Genomic DNA, 25,455 nt, shown 5'->3' with positions numbered 1-25,455 from the left:
CCCCTCCACCACGGAAAGCACTAAGCTACATAGGCTAAAACACCTGCATTTTGGAGCTGCTTTACTCAATAAAAAATCCATGTTTGTATGCGACTTTATTAACTCAATGATTATATATTTATTTACATTGGTTGCAAACTGATATGTGACACAACTTAATGCCAGGATAACATGCAGAGTGGTACTCAGTAATGTGCTGTATTGGAATTGCCCCAAACTTAACACTTTCTATTCAGGACAAATTGCTTTGCCACATTTTTAACAGTATTACTTAAGTGCATGTTTTGGAATATTTGCATTGTGTACAGGCTTCCTTCTTTTCACTCTGTCAATTAGGTTAGTATTGTAGAGTAAGTACAAGGTTGTTGATCCATCCTCAGTATTCTCCTATCACAACCATTCAACTCTGTAACTGTTTTAAAGTCACCATTGGCCTCATGGTGAAATCTTTGAGCAGTTTCTTTCCTCTCCGGAAACTGAGTTAGGAAGGACACCTGTATCTTTGTAGTGACTGGGGTTCTTGACATACCATCCAAAGTGTAATTAATAACTTCACCATGCTCAAATGGATATTCCATGTCTGTTTTTATTTCTTTACCCATCTACCAATAGGTGCCCTTCTTTCTGAGGCATTGGCAAGCCTCCCGGGTCTTTGTGGTTGAATCTGTGTTTGAAATTGACTTCTCGACTGACAGAACTTTTTTGTATAACACTATTTATAACACTATTATTGCACACAAATTGAGTCCATGCAACTTATTATGTGACTTGTGAAGACACATTCTACTCCTAAATAAAAAATAAAGAACTTAATTCCACTTTGACATTATGGGTTATTGTGTGTAGGCCACTGACCAAAAATCTAAATTCAATCGGCAGGGTAGCCTAGTGGTTAGAGCGTTGGACTAGTAACCAGAAGGTTGTAAGTTCAAACCCCCGAGCTGACAAGGTACAAATCTGTCGTTCTGCCCCTGAACAGGCAGTTAACCCACTGTTCCTAGGCTCTCATTGAAAATAAGAATTTGTTCTTAACTGACTTGCCTGGTTAAATAAAGGTTAAAAAAAAACATTTTAAATTCAGGCTGTAACAACAAAATATGGAAAAAGTCAAGAGGTGGGAATGGTTTCTGAAAGTATTGTAAATAGCGTGAATAGCTTAAAGGATGTTTGGCAGACTTAAAGGGATCCTCAGTGGATAATTTGTGTTCGTTCATTACCTTAGCAGGAGACTGCCCAATCAACAGCCCGAAACAGTGAGCACAAATAGAGAAATGTATTAGTCATCAATATTAACTCCTCAAAGCAGGAGTTAATATTGCATTGTCTTTTTCTTTAGCATTTGTGTCAACCTATTCTCCGGTTCTGCGTGGTGTGTCAAGGCTTCATTAAGACGTAAAATACTAGAAATCTCACCCCACAATTTTTCCTTGATATTTTTAAGGTACCTATTTTGCTGCTGGACAATATGGTCCTTGAGAAAAGATTGGGAAGCCTGAATCTTAAACCAGCAGCACATTCAATGTAATGCTCTGAAATTATGTCAAATTATTCTGCAATGATGTAAATGATGACTTTTTTTCTACCCATCCAGTGTCTGGGTAGATGAATCCCCTGTTTCCAGAACACACTCTTAGAAAAAAGGGTTCCAAAAGGGTTCTGTAGCTGTCCCTATAGAAGATCCATTTTTGGTTCCAGGTGGAACCGTTTTTGGTTCCATATAGAATAACTATTTTAGGTTCTATGTAGAACCATCTGTGGAAAGGGTTCTACCTGGAACCAAAAGGGGTTCTTCAAAGGGTTCTCCTATGAGGACTTCCGAAGAAGCCTTTTAGGTTCTAGATTTTTTTCTAATAGTGTGGAGTCACAGTGAATTATCTCCCCCTGTTAAAAGGTGGTTGATGGGCTCCTGCTCCTGAGGGTAGTTTTTTGTTTGTTGTCTACCTCCTCTCACTCTGAAAACCTCAATTTTGTCATGACAGGATGATGAAGTGGTGCTCCAGTGTGTCGCCTGCATCCACAAGGAGAATCGCAAGTTCTGCCTGACTGCAGAGGGGCTCGGCAATCGACTGTGCTACCTGGAACCCACATCAGAGGCAAAGGTAGGCACATAGAAACGACTTACTGTGGAGAGGAGTAGGGTTGTCACGTTATTCGTTGTTTGTTTGTCTCAAACTAAAATCTTATGCAAGAAAACATGAGACAGAATTTCAGCGTGGCTCTAACGCTAAGATACAATAAAGTATTTCCTACCGGAACTAACATCTTGAATGTACAATTATCACCCTTATCTTTTCAGTGCCTAATTCTCCTACCGTTCAGTGTAGATTATAATGTTGTGAGAAAGGGTGTATTTGAGTCAGAGATAAGGTCTTCCAAGGTGTTCTCCATAGAGCCCAGTGAGTGAGATGAGAGAATGCCAGGACATGTTAACCACATGTTCACTGAGTTCAGAAGTCCATATACATGTAACTAGGGTCTTTACATAACCAGGGTCTTTAAGTAACCTGAATGTACACTTTTTTAATAAAAATTAATTAACCCCCCTTTTCTCCCCAATATCGTGGTATCCAATTGTTAGTAGCTACTATCTTGTCTCATCGCTACAACTCCCGTACGGGCTCGGGAGAGACGAAGGTCGAAAGTCATGCGTCCTCCGGTACACAACCCAACCAGCCGCACTGCTTCTTAACACAGCGCGCATCCAACCCGGAAGCCAGCCGCACCAATGTGTGGAGGAAACACGGTGTCGCTGGTGCGCGATGAGACAAGGATATCCCTACCGGCCAAACCCTCCCCAACCCGGATGACGCTAGGCCAATTGTGCGTCGCCCCACGGACCTCCCGGTCGCGGCCGGTTACGACAGAGCCTGGGCGCGAACCTAGAGTCTCTGGAGGCACAGAGCACCACACAGGAGGCCCTGAATGTACACCTAATCGGGGTCTACACGCGTAATCAGGGTCTACACATGTAATCAAGGTCTACACACGTAACCAGGGTCTTCAAATAACCAGGGTCTACACAATGCTGAATGTTATAAATTCACTGGGTTAAATGACGTGTCTCTCCCTTGCCCACTGCTTGCATGTACTGTGAGAGAGACACTCACGAGTGAGTGGTTGCATGGAGTTTATTCAGTACACTTTTATAAAAGAAGAGATTAGTCATAAATGGAACGGAAACAGATTATTTACTGTACCCTCTTATACTCCACTGAAAGCAGCCAAAACAAGGTAAATAACATGCATTCACACACTGCTATTGGATATGCATTCACCTGCCTATGACATCTTGATTTACTCAGTTTATCAAGAGATTTACCATTCAAATGAAAGATTATTACCAATATGTTGTTATGTAGTTAAATTGGTAAAAACAAAGTCAAATGAATTGTATGATTTTATAATTGATTAATTAATGCATACATGGCTGTCTCTGAGAAATGTTGTCATCAAAATGTTCAAATGTAATAATATTGAATATTGGCCATCCTGGACCCCAAAAAATTACTATCAGCATTGGCCCTAAAATAAATCAGATCCTGCTCTCTAGTAACCAGGGACACGCTGGGAGCAGCACAGAGGCAGCTTACTATACCACATTATCAGAAACAGGAACCAATCACAGTCACCTGATTATACATGATGCAACAATTATTATGTATTTTCTTTTGTGATTGTACGTCTCAGCAGGCCTCCAGTTTTATGATAATGCTCAATTTGGAAAAATTAGACCATGCGGTTTTTCTTGATTAGTTCATAAACAAACTGTGGTTGTTTGCTATAATTGCTCAATGTTGTATTACAGCCTGGTGCTTTGTCAGTGCTAATGCATTTGTGGTTTGTGCAACTACGTGCAAAATCACTGCAAGTTTTATAAGGATGGATTGAGCAAGGCTTAATTGTTTTAAAAACCAAATCAGCATTTGTCACATCAAAGGGTGTAGTTCCCTCCTGAATTACTTACAACGTGACAATTCTTACTATTTCAAAGCCGATTAGTTTCATTTGTCACGTTTTGCCTGCTTGTAGTTTTGGAATATACTTGGGGAAGAAGCACCATTGCTGTTCTATAGAACTAGTTCTATGAAAGCATAGCAATGTTGCACTTTAAAACATTGCAGCTGTCCAAGTGACAATATTACACAGTAAAGCCAGTCGCCCTCATCAGCGCTTCCGAATTCCATTCCCTCTGTCACTGTAACCTGGCATGATTAGATTATTCAGCATTGATTGTTCTTTTAATCATAATCATAATAAATATTGTTGCGAGATGCAACACTTCACTCTCACACAATCACACACGGTATCTGCGCATGTGCACGCACGGGTTCACTTCACCCTATGTACAGCGTGGTAGCCATGGGACCAAAACAGTGGAGAAGTTGGGCCTTGCGCTTCAACGCTCTTAGTTGTTGCGGAAATTGATCTACTATGCTGTTTATTTTCTGCCTCTATGTCATATCACTGAGTCTACCTTTAACATTGTCTCCGATTCATTTCAACGTGGCCTGGAAGCCAGTTACATAGACGCTGAGATAGAGACACAGACACAGAGAACATAAGAGAGTGAGAGAGTGTGGAGTGATAGGGATTTATGTATGCACTGCTTAGCTACAGTTTTCCCCTTTCTTCACCCCCACCCCACAGCACTCACCTAGGGATGGAAGGAGAGGCAATGGGAGGGTCTGGATGCTTTCATCCCAGATGGGATGGTAATTACACTAGACAGGTGTAATGGATGCTCTTCCTGTCTGCCACTTTTTCTTTATTGCTTGGTGTTTGTATGAAATGCCGTCATCCCCCAGAGACAGGACCAGAGACGAGGAAGGGGGAAAAACGACTCAACTAACTACAGTACCACGACTCTTTAAAAAAAGGGTTCCAAAAGGGATACTATCGGAGGGATAGTGTTTTTACCAAGAACCGTTTCGAAGACATGGGTTCTTTGTAAGGCAAAGGGTTCTACGTTGAACCTTTAACATCCTAAGAACCATTTTTGGATGGAATGGTTGTTTGATGATTCTTTGGAAGGCAGGCAGGATTATTTGGATGGCAAGAAGGGTTCTACATAGAACCATATACTATTTTCCAGAATGCTCTATTGCAGGGAGAATTTGGGGAAATGGTTTGTTTTACTGTAATATCTGTGTTTTTGGATGTACATTGATCGGTTGATTCTTTTTAAATCTACACAAAGATAAATAACATACCATTTCTTTATTTTGTATTTATTTAACCTTTATTTAACTAGGCAAGTCAGTTAAGAACAAATCCTTATTTACAATGACGGCCTAGGAACAGTGGGTTTAACTAATCCAATCTGTTAGTAATTGTTTTTATTGCACCCTTTACTGAGATGGTTGTTCCAATTTAGATGATTGAGTTCGTCTCCCTATTCAATCTTCCCTACCCTGGCAGTCATTCTGAATTCAGGTTGAGGGTGATTAACAATTCCACTTGTTGGATATCCTAACTCTGGCTGGATTCCACTAGGAATTACACGTCACTTTGCAAGCCTGCATAATGTGACTTGCAGGCCTGATGTGGCCTGTAAACCAGGAGATTCATAACACCACAGTGTTAGGATGTACGGTGCATTCGGAAAGTATTCATACCCGTTGACTTATTACACATTTTGTTACATTACAGCCTTATTCTAAAATGGATCAAGTATATATTTTTCTTATCTACACCCAAAACATTTCTGCAGCATTGAAGGTCCCCAAGAACACAGTGGCCTCCATCATTCTTAAATGGAAGAAGTTTGGAACCACCACGAAATAAACTATTTAATCCACTTTAGAATAAGGCTGTAGCGTAACAAAATGTGGGAAATGTCAAGGGGTCTGAATACTTTCCGAATGCACTGTAACTAGGCCCTCGAAGAAAGGCCTTATGATATATGTAATGTATTGTCATAAATAATCAAATGTTAAAGGCTAATAAGGTTGGTAGAACTGTTCATAGAGGGTTTTTAGGCAGAACCCTTCATAGAGGGTTCTACTGTATGTATAATCGAGGGCCTATAATCATACAGAGGCCACCCTCTGCAAAGGGTTCTACCCAGCACCAAAAAGGGTTCCCCTATGGGGACAAACCCAAGAATCCTGTATGGTTCTACTTAGTACCTGTGTACAATCACAATCTAAGCAGAATGAGAGGATTGGTTTTGATGTTCCCTCCCTTGTGATCAGTCAGATCGACATGTGGAGCGTAGAGACAGTGTAGACAAAATATATACAGTGCATTCGGACTTTTTCAAAATGTTGTTACGTTACAGCCTTATTCTAAAATTGATCAAACTGTTTTTTTCCCCTCATCAAATACCCCAAAAAGCTGGTTGCCTTACAATTGTACGTTGAATCAACATATTTTTTTCTTTTTTTTTACAGTGCATGGAGACATACACAAGGCAACAAGGATGTTGATTTAAATGGTGCATGTTTAAATGTGACATCAATCAGCCAATGAATTAGCAGTTGATGTTTATTCATGGTTAGCTGCTCCCCCGTCAGCTCCTCTCGTGGTAGGATCACCAGAGAGCTGAAGCCCCCATCATAGAATCAACAATGTACAGCTATTGTAAAGTGAAAGTTTAACTAATGAAATGGCCAATTAACTGTTAAATAAGATGAAGATGATGATACAGCCAACTACTTCTAGGTTTCTGAACTAATGCACAGTATGTACTCTGTCATTAGGGTGAACATGAAGGAGCTAAATTGAGAGGTCATCTCTTGGGGTAATCAAAGTGAAAGTGGTACGTAACCTTTTGGATCTCCTCCCCAGAGAAGATGGGATATGTGATCCATTGGTCTAGCTGTTCCCCTCCCACAGCATGAGCCATAAACCAAAGAGCAGTGTGTAGGCAAGCAGCCCTAAATATATCTTCATGATATGCCCTCTCAGATTGAGGACACACAGACCTACGCCCCCAGCGCCCCAACACAGATTCCTCCGTGCTACCCTCTATTGTGTTTCCCCAACAGCATGCCAGGAAAGAGTGGAACGGGGGAGAAAATCAAATCTAGTCAAAGAATAGAACTGGCACAGAGTCCTCTCATAGGGTGCGGATCAAATGGACTTTGGGCTTTTACAGTGTCTGTGCTGCTGCGTCTGTAACCCCTGGTTGTGTGGATGGGTGCATGTGTGAGCATAACGTATGTGTGTGTTTTGACTAAAAACAGTGATGACAATTCTCAAAATGCCCTTAGTAATGGCAGGTCATTAAGGTCATTATGTCTGAGTACGTTACTTTAAGCCACTTTGACATCATTTTGACATCTCCGAAGCTGATGCTTGAGGCTGCCCTAAGAGAGACACTGGGCTTCCGATGTTGGCATGTGTCACTACAAATCACATCATGTCTGTTTTACTGGTGTAACTCCACTGTCCTGCCACTGTTGGTCCAGCTCTCTGGATCTATACTCCACCATGATTTAAATGTGCATATTTAAAATGTCTCGAGAATGGATAGCTGCGTCGATACTGCTTTAGATTATTTCACATATTAACTTAGTTTTACCTGAGTGTAGAAAGCAGGTAGGCTCACAGCAGAGTAGAACTAGGTCGGCTGAAGTTCCAATTTAAAGTTAGATTTACCTGTAACAAGGTGAACCAGTTTAGCCAAGTTTTACATGTTGCTACTTAAAGGAGGATAGTGTGTGTGTTTGCTGTGCATCATTTATCTTGTAGTGTTGCAGGTCCCTAAGTATCTCCCTCTCTGCCTCATTCTGTCAGACTGCTGCCCTGTCCTGTATGAAGAAGGGATGAGTGCTCCACTCTCTCTGTTACTTTGTCTCTCGGTCTGTCTCTCTCGGTCTGTCTCTCACGGTCTGTCTCTCTATGTTACTTTCTCTCTCGGTCTGTCTCTCTCGGTCTGTCTGTCTCTCCACGGTCTGTCTCTCTCGGTCTGTCTCTCTCGGTCTGTCTCTCTCTGTTACTTTGTCTCTCGGTCTGTCTCTCTCGGTCTGTCTCTCTCGGTCTGTCTGTCTCTCTCGGTCTGTCTGTCTCTCTCAGTCTGTCTCTCTCGGTCTGTCTCTCTCGGTCTGTCTCTCTGTTACTTTGTCTCTTGGTCTGTCTCTCTCGGTCTGTCTCTCTCGGTCTGTCTGTCTCTCTCGGTCTGTCTGTCTTTCTCAGTCTGTGTCTCTCGGTCTGTCTCTCGCCGTCTGTCTCTCTCGGTCTGTCTGTCTCTCTCAGTCTGTCTCTCTCGGTCTGTCTCTCGCCGTCTGTCTCTCTTGGTCTGTCTCTCTCTGTTACTTTGTCTCTCGGTCTGTCTCTCTCGGTCTGTCTCTCTCTGTTACTTTGTCTCTCGGTCTGTCTCTCTCAGTCTGTCTCTCGGTCTGTCTGTCTCTCTCGGTCTGTCTGTCTCTCTCGGTCTGTCTGTCTCTCTCGGTCTGTGTCTCTCGGTCTGTGTCTCTCGGTCTGTCTCTCTATGTTACTTTCTCTCTCGGGTCTGTCTCTCGGTCTGTCTCTCTATGTTACTTTCTCTCTCGGGTCTGTCTCTCTTGGTCTGTCTCTCTCTGTTACTTTGTCTCTCGGTCTGTCTCTCTCGGTCTGTCTCTCTCGGTCTGTCTGTCTCTCTCGGTCTGTCTGTCTCTCTCGGTCTGTCTGTCTCTCGGTCTGTCTGTCTCTCTCGGTCTGTCTGTCTCTCTCGGTCTGTCTCTCTCGGTCTGTCTCTCTCGGTCTGTCTCTCTCGGTCTGTCTGTCTCTCTCAGTCTGTCTCTCTCGGTCTGTCTCTCTGTTACTTTGTCTCTTGGTCTGTCTCTCTCGGTCTGTCTCTCTCGGTCTGTCTCTCTCGGTCTGTCTGTCTCTCTCAGTCTGTCTCTCTCGGTCTGTCTCTCTGTTACTTTGTCTCTTGGTCTGTGTCTCTCGGTCTGTCTCTCTCCATCTGTCTCTCTCTGTTACTTTGTCTCTCGGTCTGTCTCTCTCTGTCTGTCTCTCTCAGTCTGTCTCTCTCGGTCTGTCTCTCTGTTACTTTGTCTCTTGGTCTGTCTCTCTCGGTCTGTCTCTCTCGGTCTGTCTCTCTCGGTCTGTCTGTCTCTCTCAGTCTGTCTCTCTCGGTCTGTCTCTCTGTTACTTTGTCTCTTGGTCTGTCTCTCTCGGTCTGTCTCTCTCGGTCTGTCTGTCTCTCAGTCTGTCTCTCTCGGTCTGTCTCTCTCGGTCTGTCTCTCTCCGTCTGTCTCTCTCCGTCTGTCTCTCTCTGTTACTTTGTCTCTTGGTCTGTCTCTCTCGGTCTGTCTCTCTCGGTCTGTCTCTCTCTCTCAGTCTGTCTCTCTCAGTCTGTCTCTCTCAGTCTGTCTCTCTCGGTCTGTCTCTCTCGGTCTGTCTCTCTCGGTCTGTCTCTCTCCGTCTGTCTCTCTCTGTTACTTTGTCTCTTGGTCTGTCTCTCTCGGTCTGTCTCTCTCGGTCTGTCTCTCTCTCTCAGTCTGTCTCTCTCAGTCTGTCTCTCTCAGTCTGTCTCTCTCGGTCTGTCTCTCTCGGTCTGTCTCTCTCGGTCTGTCTCTCTCCGTCTGTCTCTCTCCGTCTGTCTCTCTCTGTTACTTTGTCTCTTGGTCTGTCTCTCTCGGTCTGTCTCTCTCGGTCTGTCTTTCTCTCTCAGTCTGTCTCTCTCAGTCTGTCTCTCTCAGTCTGTCTCTCTCGGTCTGTCTCTCTCCGTCTGTCTCTCTCCGTCTGTCTCTCTCCGTCTGTCTCTCTCCGTCTGTCTCTCTCTGTTACTTTGTCTCTCGGTCTGTCTCTCTCGGTCTGTCTCTCTCGGTCTGTCTCTCTCTGTTACTTTGTCTCTCGGTCTGTCTCTCTCGGGCTGTCTCTCTCTCTCGGTCTGTGTCTCTCGGTCTGTGTCTCTCGGTCTGTCTCTCTCTGTTACTTTGTCTCTCGGTCTGTCTCTCTCAGTCTGTCTCTCTCGGTCTGTCTCTCTCGGTCTGTCTGTCTCTCTCGGTCTGTCTCTCTCGGTCTGTCTGTCTGTCTCGGTCTGTCTGTCTCGGTCTGTCTCTCTCGGTCTGTCTCTCTCGGTCTGTCTCTCTCTCTCTCTCTGTCTCTCTCTCTCTCTCCTGTGGTCTCTTCATGCTCTCTTTCCATGCCCTAGATTGGCCAAGATACACATACACCGATACGATAGGCACTTGCTGTAATGATATAGAATTCAGAATTTGGCCCTCCAGTCAGTTGATATGTGTTAGTTTTATCAGCTTTCAAAGTTGCATCTTGTAGAGCAGGTGGACTGACTTACACAGGCATTCAGAACTATTTTGGGAGACACAATATAGATAAATGACTGTAGGCTTTTCCTTATCAAATAAGATCAAATCAAATCAAATCAAATCAAATTTATTTATATAGCCCTTCGTACATCAGCTGATATCTCAAAGTGCTGTACAGAAACCCAGCCTAAAACCCCAAACAGCAAGCAATGCAGGTGTAGAAGCACGTTGATTGAATGTTTTCAAAGACATCTGTGTTATTGCGTTTCTCTCACTCTGCAGTGCTGAGGGAATGTGGAACAGGCATCTAAAATGGTTTTCAAGTGTAATCAATCTCTGGCATTTGTAATTGATGGTTGTTATGATTATTAGTCATGGGTGTAATGGACAAAAAATGCTTAGTAAAGAACAACACACTCAGTCACAATCTGTGACTAACCAATCTGAGGACCAGGCATCTGTAGTGACCAATCAAAAGCCTGGTATGGTAACATGGTTTTAACATGGTATGAAATCCTCACTTGTAACTGGCAATTGTCTGCTACATACAACCCTAAACCCAATCTCCCGTCCTCTGTCTCTTCCAGTATGTCCCTCCAGACCTGTGCATCTGTAACTTTGTGCTGGAGCATTCTCTCTCTGTGCGGGCCCTGCAGGAGATGCTGGCTAAGACGGGCCAGAACAGTGAGGGGGTGAGTACTGTCCTTCTACCACAGCATCCATACACACACTCCACACGTCCATACACACTCCCACCCCAGGACAGTCGGCAGAGAGAAGGCATCATCACATCACAGAGAGCCCTCTGGGAATCTACTGAACATCTCCGTTTCACATATTCCATTGAATTGATTACAGGATTTCAGGGTCGGAGCAGACTAAAATGTTGTGAAATTGTTTCTTATAATGATGCAAGCACCACCTGTTTATGTTCATTAATGGGATTAATGAGATGAATTGGCCTATAACAGTAGCCTGGGGACCTGGGTGCTGGGAGGTTGAGCCCTCCATGAATAGTAATGTGAATGAAAGTCATCAGAAGGAGAGCGCTGCCCTCTTATTGCAGCTTTACTGAAGTGGTTCTGCCCTGTGCTGCTCGGTTGTCCATTTGATTAACAATGAGGCTGAAAGGACAAATTCTCAATGCTATAATTTTCACTATAGAGCAGAATTGCACTGTAACTACTTTTGGTGTACTGTAAAACACGCACAGAGAACCAAACAAGTTCAAATGACAGAGCCACGGTGTAGAATATACAGCAAACACGTTACATACACACACCCGAGGCAATGGAGGCAATCTCATTGAATGGACCTTCATATGGCTTTTGCGTAGCAGTTTAATCTGTGTGTATAGCTGGTCTATTGGTAGTCAAAGCAGGTCTCGACACCACCTCCCTATGTCCTCTGAACAGCCAGTTACACTGGGTATCATAAGTATACACCCCCCTGGATTTTCCCACATTTTGTTGCTTTACAAAGTGGGATTGAAATAGATTTAATTGTCATTGATCCACACAACATGGTTCTACACGTTTTTACAAATGAATACAAATGAAATGTAGTTGTTGCATAAGTATTCACCCCCTTTGTTTAGGCAACCCTAAATTAGCTCAGGAATAAAATATTGCTTAACAAATCAGATAATCATTTACATGGACTCACTGTGTGAAATAATATGGATTGACATGATTTTTGAATGACATCATGCTGTGGATGATGTATTAAACCACCAAGATACATCAAAAGTGGTCCTTCTGAACTGAGCTGCAGAACAGGAAGGACATTGCTCAGATATGTCACCATGAAGACAATGGTGATTTTAAAACAGCTACGGAGTTCAATGGCTGTGATGGGAGAAAACTGAGGATGGATCAATAGTAACCTAAATGACAGAATTGAAAGGAAGAACACAAATATAGAGAATTAAAATGTTCCAAAACATGCATCCTGAATGCAAATCAAAATCAAATCAAATGTTATTTGTCACATACACATGTTTAGTAGAACATAATATTAGTAATATCTAACAAGTAATATCTAACAATACACACAATCTAAAGTAAAGGAATGGATTTAAGAATATATAAATATTTGGACGAGCAATGTCAGAGCGGCATAGACTAATATACAGTAGAATATGACACAATACACTATATCACTATATACATATGAGATGAGTAATGCAAAATATGTCAAAAATTATTAAATGGACTAGTGTTTCAATTATTAAAGTGGCCAGTGTTTTCAAGTCTATGTATATAGGGCAGCAGCCTCTAATGTGCTAGTGATGGCTATTTAACAGTCTGATGGACTTGAGTTAGAAGCTGTTTTTCAGTCTCTCAGTTCCAACTTTGATGCACCTGTACTGACCTCGCCTTCTGGATGATAGCGGGGTGAACAGGCAGTGGCTCGGGGGGCTTTTGTCCTTGATGATCTTTTTGGCCTTCCTGTGACATCGGGTGCTGAAGGTGTCTTGGAGAGCAGGTAGTTTGCCCCTGATGATACGTTGGGCAGACTGTACCACCCTCTGGAGAGCCCTGCCGTTGCGGGTGGTGCAGTTGCCATACCAGGCAGTGATACATCCTGACAAGATGCTCTCAATTGTGCATCTGTAAAAGTTTGTGAGGGTTTTAGATGCCAAGCCAAATTTCTTCAGCCTTCTGAGGTTGAAGAGGCGCTGTTGCGCCTTCTTCACCACACTGTCTGTGTGGGGGGACCATTTCAGTTTGTCAGTGATGTGTACACCAAGGAACTTGAAGCCTTCCACCTTCTCCACTGCAGTCCTGTCGATGTGGATAGGGGGGGTGCTCCCTCTGCTGTTTCCTGAAGTCCACTATCAGCTCCTTTTTTTGTTGACGTTGGGTGAGAGGTTATTTTCCTGGCACCACACTCCGAGGACCTCACCTCCTCCCTGTAGGCTGTCTCGTCATTGTTGGTAATCAGGCCTACCACTTTTGTGTCGTCTGCAAACTTGATGATTGAGTTGGAGGCATACGTGGCCACGCAGTCATGAATGAACAGGGAGTTTATTTGGTAAATAATTTATTCACTCTATTTCTTGAACTGCATTGTTGGTTAAGGGCTTGTAAGTAAGCATTTTACGGTAAGGTCTACAGCTGTTGTATTCGGCACGTGACAAATACAATTTGATTTGATTTGATTTGAAACACAGCTCGACCAAGTTGCTCTCTCTATGCTCCTCTTGCAGGGAACATCCTAAACAGTGCCTGTCCTAAAATGTCATGTTTCAGAGGAAGGAGGGGGGCAGATATGAACATTTCTCATCCATTGTACTGTAGTATGACATTGCACTTTTTCCAGGTTGCAGTGGTTTACAGATCTCGTTTATGCACTTTCCTGAAATTAATATGTGGGATTGTTGTAGTTCATTACCAGATGCAGCATGTTGTATTTTAATACGTTATTAATCCAATAGATAAGAGTATATTGTAAGTGTAGAGAGAAGTGTAATTACTAGATCATTTATCATCTTATTGTTCTGTTGTCAGTCGTTCTCTAATGTATTCTAATAGACAGATAATGCATTTCTGATACTGATAATGATCTTATTCGATGCAATCTTCTTTGTTAAAAGTAACATTGCAAACATTGTATTTTTCTTTCATTGATCAGCTGTGAAAGATCTGTACTGTTTGCATTGCTATGTTCATCCATTGTGTTCTGTTAATCTCTCTACCTGTTAGCCTCAAGGCAAGGACCGATGGGTATGTTCACCATTCATCCCATTCTCCTCTCCTCTCACCTCTCTGCATTGCTGTTTAGTCATGCTAGCAGCTTGCTCTCCCAATTTCATATGTCTCCTAGGGATACGATAGTCCCTTCAGTGAAGCAAATAGGTTCCCCACAGAATGCTAGTGTTTTTTATATGAAAACATGAATGCGTATGCTGCTGAAATGACTGCCATTATGGATTTATTTGGTTAAACAAGTGAATCAATTTTGTCACAGCATAAGTGCTGTGCAACATGACAAAGACAAATAGATCTGAGTATAGACGTTGTTAAATTGTTACTGCTCACATTTCTCCTGGTCAAAGAGAACATTCTACATCTATCCTGAATTAACATCAGAATTAACATCAGATCAATGTCAGTCTTCATTCATTCCTTAGGGGATTTAGAGTTATGTTTTAATGTTTTAAAGTCCAGAATCATTGAATTTTACCAACAAATGATTACCTGTTCAGACATTCTACACCTCAAATCAAATTGTATTGCTCACATACACATGGTTAGCAGGTGCTATTGAGAGTGTATCGAAATGCTAATGCTTCAAGATCCGACAGTGCAGCAGTATCTAACAGGTAATATCTAACAATTCTGCAACAAAACCTAATACACACAATCTAGTAAAGGAATGGGATGAGAATATATAAGTATAAAATATATGGATGAGCAGTGACAGAGCGGCTAAGATGCAATAGATAGTAAAGAATAGATAGTGACGGATACAGTGGCATTATTAAAGTGACAAGTGTTCCATTTATTGAAGTGGCCAATGCTACTTTAATAAAGTCTATAGGTAGGCAGCCGCCTCTCTGTGCTAGTGGTGGCTGTTTAACAATCTGATGGCCTTGAGATAGAAGCTGTTTTTCAATCTCTCCCGGCGTTGATGCACCTGTACTGACCTCGTCTTCTGGATGGAAGCAGGGTGAACAGGTAGTGGCTCAGGTGGTTATTGTCCCTGATTATCTTTTTTGCCTTCCTGTGACATCAGGTGTTGTAGGTGTCCTGGAGGGTGATGCGTTGTGCAGACCGCACCACCCTCTGGAGAGCCCTGCGGTTGAGGGCGGATCAGTTACTGTACCAGGCGGTGATACAGCCCGACAGGATACTCTCAATTGTGTACCTGTAAAAGTTAGTGAGGGTTTTCGTTGACAAGCCCCATTTTTTCAGCATCCTGAGGTTGAAGAGGCGTTGTTGCGCCTTCTTCACCACACTGTCTGTGTGCATGGACCATTTCAGTGATGTGTACACCGAGGAACTTTTCACCTTCCCTACTGCTGTTCCGTCGATGTGGATATGGGGTGCTCCCTTTGCTGTTTCCTGAAGTCCACAACCATCTCTTTTGTTTTGCTGACATTGAGTGAGAGATTATTTTCCTGACACCACACTCCGAGGGCCCTCACCTCCTCCCCGTATGCTGTCTCGTCATTGTTGTTAATCAAGCCTACCACTTTGGTGTCGTCTGAAAACTTGATGATTGAATTGGAGGTGTGCATGGCCACGCAGTCATGGGTGAACAGGGAGTACAGGAGGGGAATGAGAACACACCTTTGTGGGTCCCCAGTGTTGAGGATCAGAGGAGTGGAGATGTTGTTTCCTACTTTCACCACTTGGGGGCGGCCCATCAGGAAATCCAGGACCTAGTTGCACAGGGTGGGATCGAGACCCAGGGTCTCAAGCTTAATGAGTTTTGAGTGTACTATGGTGTTGATTGCTGAGCAGTGGTCAATGAACAGCATTCTTACTTAGGTATTCCTCATGCCCAGATGGGATAGGGCAGTGTGCAGTGTGATGGCGATTGTATGGTCTGTGGATCTATTTGGAGGGTAAGCAAATTGGAGTGGGTCTAGGGTGACAGGTAAGGTGGAGGTGATATGATCCTTGACTAGTCTCTCAAAGTACTTCATGATGACAGAAGTGAGTGCCACGGGGTGATAGTCATTTAGTTAATTTACCTTAGCTTTCTTGGGAACAGGAACAATGGTGGCCATCTTGAAGCATGTGGGGACAGCCGACTGGGATAGGGATTGATTGAATATGTCTGTAAACACACCAGCCAGCTGGTCTGCGCATGCTCTGAGGACGTGGCTAGGGATGCCGTCTGGGCCGGCAGCCTTGCGAGGGTTAACACGTTTAAATATTTTACTCACGTCGGCCACGGAGAAGGAGAGCCCACAGTCTTTGGTAGCGGGCCGCGTCGGTGGCACTGTATTGTCCTCAAAGTACGCAAAGAAGTTGTTTCATTTGTCTGGAAGCACGACTTCGATGTCCGCGAAGGGGCTGTTTTTTTAAATAATCAGTGTTTGCCTGTAGACCCTGCCACATACGTCTTGTGTTTGAGCCGTTGAATTGCGACTCCACCTTGTCTCTATACTGACGTTCTGCCTTATAAACTTGCTCACCAATTCAGCGTATACATCAATGTTATTGTCTGAGGCTACCCGGAACATACCCCAGTCCATGTGATCGAAGCAATCTTGAAGCGTGGAATCCGATTGGTCAGACCAGCGTTGGGTAGACCTAAGCACGGGTGCTTCCTGTTTTAGTTTCTGCCAATAGGAGGGGAGGAAAAAGATGGAGATTTGCCAAAAGTAGGTAGGGGGAGGGCCTTGTATGCATTGTGGAAGTTAGAGTAGCAATGGTCGAGCGTGTTACTCGCTCGAGTACTGCAATTGATATGCTAATAGAATTTAGGTAGCCTTGTTCTCAAATTAGCTTTGTTGAAATCCCCAGCAACAATACATGCGGCCTCATGATATATGGTTTCCACTTTGCATAAAGTCCAGCGAAGTTCCTTTATGGCCGTCTTGGTATCTGCTTGCAGGGGGATATACACAGCTGTGACGATAACTGAGGAGAGTTCTCCGGAGATAATAAGGTTGGCAATTGATTGTGAGGAATTCTAGGTCAGGTGAACAAAAGGACTTGAGTTCCTGTATGTTGTTACAATTACACCATGAGTCGTTAATCATGAAACATACACCCCGCCCTTCTTACCGGAGAGATGTTTATTCCTGTTGGCGCGATGCACTGAAAATCCCGTTGGCTGTATGGACTCCGTCTGCATGTCTCCAGCTAGCCATGTTTCCATGAAACAGAGTATGTTACAATCCGGGATATCTCTTTGGAAACAACTCTTGCCCTGATTTCATCGACTTTGTTAACTAGGTACTGGACATTAGTGAGTAATATACTCAGAAGCGGTGGATGATCCGAAGCCTCACTAGAAGACCGCTCCAACACCCTCACCTCCGGCGGCATTGTTTTGGGTCGGACTCTGGTATCGGTTCAAATGCCCTGGGAGGTGCAGACAAAGGATCCGCTTTGGGAAAGTCGTTTTCCTGGTCGTAGTGCTGGTTATGCTGGTAAGTTAACGTCTCTCTGATATCCAATAGTTCTTCCCGGCTGTATGTAATAACACTTAAGGTTTTCTGGGCTAACAATGTAAAAAAAATATATATATACTGCACAGTTTTCTAAGGACTAGAAGCAAAGCTGCCATCTCTATCTGCACCAACCAACTTAAGACATACAATAGTGCCCTACATTACATGTATTATAAATCCAGACGTCAGTGCACTGACATTTAGAAGGATAAAAATAACATTATTATATTTGTGAAGTGAAGCAACCCCTAGACAGGCTGCCAGTCTGTTTCTGCTTTAGCTAACTCGTTGTTGCCTTGCCAAACTTATAATCATTTATTAAGAATTTCCATAATTTGATAGGTGGAGCTTCATACTAATTGAGTCGAGTTCAAAGATAAATGGACTTTGTCAAAGCTGCAGCCTAGTGACCACACTAGAATCCCAATGTAGGGGAATTAACTAATCAAGCCCCATTGGTTCTGCCACAGCTGTGTGAACTGGAAAAGCTCTTTGGCAAGAGATCATGCAAAGCACAGGCAGACTGGACCTTCATGAGAGCTTACTGTCCCTTTCAAGCTTAGTGAGACATTTTCAAGTGAAACTGCTGGTTTGCGGTAGCTAAGCTGCTTTCTAGGTGCCACTCTCACCCCTCTTGCATTTACACTTGTGTATTAACTTAACATGACTTGCTAGACTAGTTCAACATAACCAAAGGGAAGGCCATGGGTTAACCAGTATTGATGTCTAATTGTAATCATACAGTGTACTCTAATCACTGTTTCTCCTCGATGGACTATCCAGATCCGTTTTAACACTACAGTATGTTACGTCTCTGCAAATTCTCTCTCCTCACATGTATCTTTTTTCAATAACCCTTAGCTCTCCATTCCTCTATTCCTGCTCTGAAATGTCAACGGAGGAAACACTGATGGTAGTTGAGTGCTGTATGTCATGTTTCAGGACTCAATAGTCTGTCGTGGAGCTGATGAGCTACAATGAGGGTATCGACTCACAGAAGGAAGAACTTCTTAATTTATTCAGGTGGTCTCAACATATATACAGGGGTTCCTCAAAGTGGAATACGGTCTTATTAATGGTATTTTGGACTAATATTGTTTTTGTTTGAGGATTATCAGTCTCATAGATCTTTTAAACGGTGAAAACACAATGCTCAGAAAACCATTGAGTCAGCTATCAAACATTCATTTATCACCATTTCAGCTAGTGACCCCAAATTGAGTTTGGAGTGAAGCTGTTCTAACTCATCCAAATAGAGTGCTGAACACACTTGTGATTTCATCACTTTGTTGACAGGGTTTTGGATCAAAGTTCAAACAATCAGAGTCAGTGACTGAAGTGCCCAGGGTAAAGCAGGGTGAGGCTTATACCCTCTGGCAGGGCGACGTGCTCAACGGTATTTCAGTGCCACCTCTTTGTGTCAGTCTGCCTCTGTCCCCCTGGTGGCTGCTGGGTAAACGCAGTGGGGTGACGTGCTGCTAAAGGTCACACTTCTTCAATTGATGTCAGCATGTCATATCCCGGCAACAGCTGTGGGGGTGAAATCGGTCCGTCCGTCCCCCCCCCATCTTTGATCAGCCTTTTCCCCTTCTGGGCCAGATGGCCAGGGACACGACAGTAGGGACACTATGGACACCAGGGACACTAGGGACAGGGGAATCTGAACCTGCCAGAGCTTTGGATGGTGTGAGGTTAGGATAAGATATGTTAAGAGCTGGTGTAGTTTTCTCAGGTTGTGTTGGGGAGAATGCAGCGGGATATGCCTGATGCCTATTAGACTCTCCCACAGGAAGTAGAACAGCCGGGCATGGTGCTGGTACTGCTGCAGTCTATATAACCCATGGCAACTGCATTGAACTGGAGACTATTGTCTTAGCAAATAGCAGCGTAGATAGATGTTGCACGGTTTGTTTGGACTAAGAGACACTGGCATGCAAGATCAAGTACGTTACAAATAAGATCTTACACAGCACGTCACCATCTGTGAATGACCGACAAGGACTATACACAGTTTACTGTGGATAGGACAGACAGAGACCAACTCAGACAAAACTTACAGCACATTCTCAGTAATGTAACTCTCTCTTATCTTACTGCTCCATAGAGGCTCATAAGAAAGGTGAGTAACACAATGTTGCCTGAAAAAAGTAGGGACAGGTTTGCAAGCAGAGCCCAAGTCCGTGACGTCACATCACTCTTACCCGTATGCATCTCCTCAAACCACTGTGGAATCAGAGTGGAACCTGTTTGTGTCTTTCCTTCCTAGCTCTCTCTAATATCACAAACCAGAGACTTCTTACTGTAACAACAAGTCTCTGTTACAGACTCATTACCGAGCTCTCTCTCTCCCACCTCCCATTCCCTTCACCTGTAGTCATGTGATGATGATGATCTGTATTCTGCTCCATGAATACAGGAAGCAGTCGTCTCCCCTGAGTGACACGTCTGACTGCATGCCTTCAGTATTGTGTTGTGGACAGTAGGACAGTCGTCCAAAAGGAGAGGACAGGCTGACAGGGGCAGGCTGAGTCAGTCTGTGGCCCCTGCCTTGTGTGAGGTCACCCCTGCCTTGTGTGAGGTCATCATCATGAGCCAGAGTCTTGGTTCTCCCACTATGATGCAGATAGATGCAGATAAAGAGAGAGAGGAGATTGAGAGAGAGAGAGAGAGAGAGAGAGAGAAAAGGACAAAGAGCGAGTGGCCACAGGGGACATTCTGTCTGACAGTGTGTCTTGTGTGTGATGGGTGTTGTGCTGTCTCCGCAGGCGGCCCAGGGGGGCGGACACAGGACACTTCTGTATGGACACGCTATCCTCCTGAGGCACTCCTTCAGTGCTATGGTGAGAGTACACCACCCGCACTCACTCATCCATTACCCAAGGAAAATGTATTGTTTTCTCAGTACTCCATGCGTTACTGTTTCATAGTTACGACAGTTTATCTGAAGATTTGTTGCACGTGTCCTAGTGACATTTGTTACAGTTCTGAATGTGACACCGGAGTTGTGTGCCTCTTTTGATCAGCTCTTTTATGTTGTTTTGATGTCTATCTATCCGCTCCAGTATCTGACCTGTTTAAAGACATCAAGGTCACAGACAGATAAGCTGTCCTTTGATGTGGGGCTGCAGGAGGACTCAACAGGTAAAACCTTCCACTCTATCTGTCTCTACTCTCATTATCACACAGTCACTCTCTTAGCTGGGATTCTGAGTGGGACTGACTCATGGGATTTCACCTGCCCCAGTGTTCATTTCAGAGCTTCTAAGCACTGCACGAAAAGAGGGACTTTCGGTTCAGATACTGTAAAAAAATTTACCACCTTTGCAGAGATTTTGTGTCAAGTCATTTATTCCATAGGATATATCTGAAAACATTCCAAGCAGACTGAAATAAATGTCTTAGATGCTCTTTGTCACGATGTCGAGGCTCAGCTAATTTGTCTCATAGAGATGTAAAAGATGGTTTGGCTGTCCAGGTATTGGAAAGCTGGTTGCTATGGTGCTTGCATGTTGATGAGTGTGAGTGGGCATATATTAGTGCTTGTGTGAATACATTTGTTTGTCAAATCTAAGTTGTGTCTTTGCTGTGCTCGGGCGCGCGCGTGTATGTGTGTGTGTGTGTTTGTGTGTGTGTGTTTGTGTGTGTGCGCGTGTGTGCGTATTGCTTTCACCATTGTAATCTGAGTTTCAATCACCTGTGTATGGAGATCAAGGAGTTGTAATCACCATTGTGCAGGCATGTATCCCCACCAGTGTCTCTCTGTGTTCCTGCAGGTGAAGCCTGTTGGTGGACCATCCATCCTGCCTCCAAACAGAGATCAGAGGGCGAGAAAGTGCGCATCGGTGATGACCTCATCCTCGTCAGCGTGTCATCAGAACGATACCTTGTGAGTACTCCCTCAGTCTATAAACGTCTTATTAAGAATAGTTTATGTGATAGGCTATTAAATGTTTACAGCCCCATTACACAGAACCATTATGCCATTCAATCCAGTAGGATGAGCCATGAATTGTAGATCTCGGACTGAAGGTGTCTCCCTCCCACTCAGCTCCTTCTGTCCAGTAAGGAAGACTAGATATTGGGGACATGAAGCTAAGAAAGAGCAGGAGAAGGCTACGTACGGAGAGCTGGGAGGGAGAGAGCAACACTGTCAAACTGAATACCCCATCTTACTCTGTCCCCTATCCTACCTTTCCTACACTGTGTGGCCTGGCAAACCCTGCTCCCCTGTTCCTCATCAGGCCCATCTATGACCATCTCCCAGACCCCTCTGTTATTCCACTGTGTGGGCCTCAGGGCCTTGTGGCATGCTGTTCCTGGAAAACATCTCCAGCATGATGCAGGGAGAGTGTAACAACAGCCAGCCCAGCCAAGCCCATGTTTATGGGAATTAAGCAGGGATACGGCAGCTTTCACTGGGCTAGAGGCCCACTTTCATGTGACTGTTACTGCCACAGCTCCTCTCTGTGCTGCTGTCACCAGCGAGACGCTAACCAGGCCTACAGCACCTTCAGGACCAGAGCTGGAGAGTTCCCCTGCGGCACTGCTGCAGAAATGTCCCATGCACGGGCATGCCAACATACACACCTGAACCCACACACACATACACATACACGCATACACACATACAGACACACACACACATACACACACATACAGACACACGCACAGCCCACTAGAAACTGGCAGTCCCAAGTTCACAGTGCTGTTGTCTCTCCAGTGCCAGCTTCTCTCCAGGTTGATGAATGACTCTAAATCTACTGCAGCAATAGCTTGCATGCATGGACAAACCTCTGAGTTGTAGCCTGGCTCAATGCCTTGAATCAAACTGTGTATTTGACATGGCTCCTGCAGTATAGGCCAACGGTAGTTTATGTCCCATAATGTAGTTATTGATGGTGTGTGTAACATAATGTTTCTCTGTCCCCACCAGCACCTGTCCATCTCCAATGGCAACATCCAGGTGGACGCGTCCTTCATGCAGACTCTGTGGAACGTCCACCCCACCTGCTCCGGCAGCAACGTGGAGGAGGGTAGGTCCAACTGTTAGTTTAGTTTCACTGCTAAACTGGCTTATAATGTTGTTTGATATGTATGGGTATCAATGAAAGGTGCTGTTAATCCACTCTCCAATAGGTTATCTGCTGGGTGGCCATGTGTTGCGTCTGTTCCACGGTCATGATGAAGTTCTGACCATCCCAGGTTCCGACCAGAGTGATGAGCAACAGAGGTAAGTCACACAACTGGGAAACAGCTATAAGACTAAACGCAATGAGTCTTCAGGAGTTAAAGAGCGGCTGCATTTAAAAAGCAGCTAATCCCTTTGAAAAACAGCCTATGTGGCATCGATATGAGTCAAACAGTTATTCTGGTGTCAAAATGTACTACAAAAAATAGGATAATTTTGGACATAAAGTCAGTCTCGTTTAAAATGGAGTTTGGCACATCCTTGCATCACAACGGGTAAATGAAGGTTGGGTTTTGATTAGACAATGTCCGTCGAGACAACAGTAGCAGAAGCCCACAGCAACGTTAACATAGCCAGTCACCGAAGACGTGTGAGATGACCCTTCATCTTCCTCTCAGTCAAACAGTCTATTTTTAGGACGGTGTGTGTGTGGGGCAATAATTCGCTGAGGATTATATATTGGTTGTCAGTTTTGGCTTTGCCTTTAGTCATGTCCTTGAAATTGAATAGAGGAAGCATTTTTTTAAAGATGCAACATTTCAGGAGGTCCATCAACCCTAGTCCAACTGTCACCAAGGGCCATGAAAGATTCCTTTTATCTTTGGAGCCAGTCCCCCATATCAGTGAAAGACAGTGTTGCTCTCAGTCTCCGTTGGTTATGTGGGTGGCCTCGATGAAAGATGTGCTGTGTTGCCGGGAGGGTAAATAGTATGGTTCATCTGAGGTCCCAGTCTGAGTATTACCTCCTGTGAGCTGATATCACTATGACTGTAGGGAATAAAGCAGTCAGAGATGGTATCCTGCTAAAGTCATAAAACATGACTTTAGGACCATTATGAGCCTGTGGCAGTTTTAATAAAACATTGCAGAGATCCAGACATGTCAACCTCATGCTCCTCTCGTGTCCCCAGGATAGTGAACTATGAGACGGGGAATGCAGGAGCGAAGGCCAGGTCTCTGTGGAGGCTGGAGCCTCTGAGAATCAGGTGAGTTCAGCTCTTTTTATCCTCTCCGTCTTCTGTCTATATGTGTTCTCTCTCTCCCTCCCTCTGTCCCTCTGATCTGTCTATCTCTTTCCTTCTCTCTCTTTCTCCCTCCCTCTCTTCCTCCCTCCCTCTCTCTCTTCCTCCCTCCCTCTCTCTCTTCCTCACTCACTCTCTTCCTCCCTCCCTCTGCTCGGATTCACCTTGATATTTCAAGATGCTTTGAGTCATTTCGACTTTTTGACCCCAACTATTTGTAGTCTTTCAAAGATTCCTTTCCTCTCCTGCACTTTCAGATCTGGAATGTGTCATCCATGTGTCATCTGCTATTTTGTTTTGATCTGAGAAACTGGTTAATGTCTAGTCATAGGAATAATACTGTAAGTGCCTAATTAGTAGTTTTTGTTGTTGATATAATTCTGTGTGTGTGTGTGTGTGTGTGTGTGTGTGTGTGTGTGTGTGTGTGTGTGTGTGTGTGTGTGTGTGTGTGTGTGTGTGTGTGTGTGTGTGTGTGTGTGTGTGTGTGTGTGTGTGTGTGTGTGTGTGTGTGTGTGTGTGTGCGCGTGTGTGCCCCTGGACAGCTGGAGCGGGAGTCACATTCCCTGGGGCCAGCCCTTCCGTCTCCGCCACCTCACCACGGGGCACTACCTGTCCCTGACGGAGGAGAGGGGGGTGGTGCTGCAGGACCGGGAGAAGTCTGACACATCCTCCACTGCCTTCTGCTTTAGAGCCTCCAAGGTCAGAGTGCAGGACCAACTTTCTCACACACACACACACTTCTCAAACTTTGCCTTTCCATCACAGTCCAGGAGTTAGCCGCACACTCACTTACAGAGAGCTACTGAAATGATATTACAGTCCTAGGAACAATTCTAAAGACTATCAAATGAATTGCACCTCCTCTCTTTGAGTTCTTAAGCACATTAAAGTCATGCCATAAAGGTTCATTTAGCTGAAGTTGCTCTCTATAAATGTATGGACCTGCGGAACCATACCATTCTGGACTAGGGTATTTAAGTCTATTCTTGGTAATGGTGCTTTCAGACGTAGCTAGTGATCGGAAGCTATTAGTGACCTCTTCACTATGGATCAATAGCATGGTGTAATCCACCATTTCACTGAGGCAGTTTATCATAGGTTTAATACACTATACATGATCCATTGTGTCTGTTCTTAATGGGGAAACAAATGCATAGTGATGCATGAGGGCTTGCCTGCGGCCATCCTTTGTTGCTCAGTGATATAGGCTATACACGTTGTATGCCCTCTTCCTATCTCTTCCTCCCTCTGTCTCTCTCTATTAGGCTAGCCGTCATAGCGTGTGTAATTAGAAGTTATATCATGGAAAGCTGTCATTGCTCCTTCAGTCCTTGACCAGCCTGATCCAGATCTGTCAACATCTTTAAATGGCTTTTCTTAGATCAAGGTCCCGCAACACCTGCTGCTTAGCATAATAACATGTGATTTGAATAAAACTGTATAACATTTTGAAGCCTGGCTTGGTCTTGTGACCAGGACCAACCCTGCTTAGCTTCAGAAGCAAGCCAGCAGTGGTATGCAGGGTGGTATGCTGCTGATATTAGGTGTAGCGGTGATATTAAGTGTACCGGTGATAGTGGTGCTACCTGATGAAGTGACTGAAGAGGCGGGTGGTGTTACGGATGATATCACTGAGCAACAAAGGATGTGACCGCTTGATCTTGTTTTGGATTCTTCCTTCCCTCTAGGAAAAGCTGGAGTCGAGTCCAAAGCGGGACATCGAGGGCATGGGGATGGCAGAGATTAAGTATGGGGACTCAATCTGCTTCGTCATGCATGTGGCTACAGGACTCTGGCTGTCCTACCAGGCGCCTGATGTAAAATCATCTCGCCTGGGCCCTCTCAAGAGACGGGTGAGACACCAATACACTGCTTTATTTGTCAGCTGTTTATGATACAGCCAGGACTTTT

General features: G+C 44.3%; 1 protein-coding gene across 1 annotated transcript in view; it reads left to right on the top strand.

Annotated features, from left to right (window-relative positions):
• Positions 1–25,455, top strand: part of LOC116374700 (ryanodine receptor 3-like) — a 71,924-nt gene extending 46,469 nt beyond the window's left edge. Inside the window, exons 2-11 of the mRNA XM_031829003.1 lie at positions 1,980–2,099; positions 10,787–10,891; positions 20,100–20,174; positions 20,397–20,475; positions 21,108–21,220; positions 22,268–22,367; positions 22,471–22,564; positions 23,434–23,508; positions 24,087–24,243; positions 25,233–25,455. Coding sequence (XP_031684863.1) covers positions 1,980–2,099; positions 10,787–10,891; positions 20,100–20,174; positions 20,397–20,475; positions 21,108–21,220; positions 22,268–22,367; positions 22,471–22,564; positions 23,434–23,508; positions 24,087–24,243; positions 25,233–25,439 — 1,125 coding nt within the window. The 3' untranslated portion in view covers positions 25,440–25,455. The remainder of the gene's footprint in view (positions 1–1,979; positions 2,100–10,786; positions 10,892–20,099; positions 20,175–20,396; positions 20,476–21,107; positions 21,221–22,267; positions 22,368–22,470; positions 22,565–23,433; positions 23,509–24,086; positions 24,244–25,232) is intronic.

Source organism: Oncorhynchus kisutch, linkage group LG7 (genome assembly GCF_002021735.2).
Source record: "Oncorhynchus kisutch isolate 150728-3 linkage group LG7, Okis_V2, whole genome shotgun sequence".
NCBI classification, from domain to species: domain Eukaryota; kingdom Metazoa; phylum Chordata; class Actinopteri; order Salmoniformes; family Salmonidae; genus Oncorhynchus; species Oncorhynchus kisutch.
This window is presented reverse-complemented; position numbering and strand designations above follow the sequence as displayed.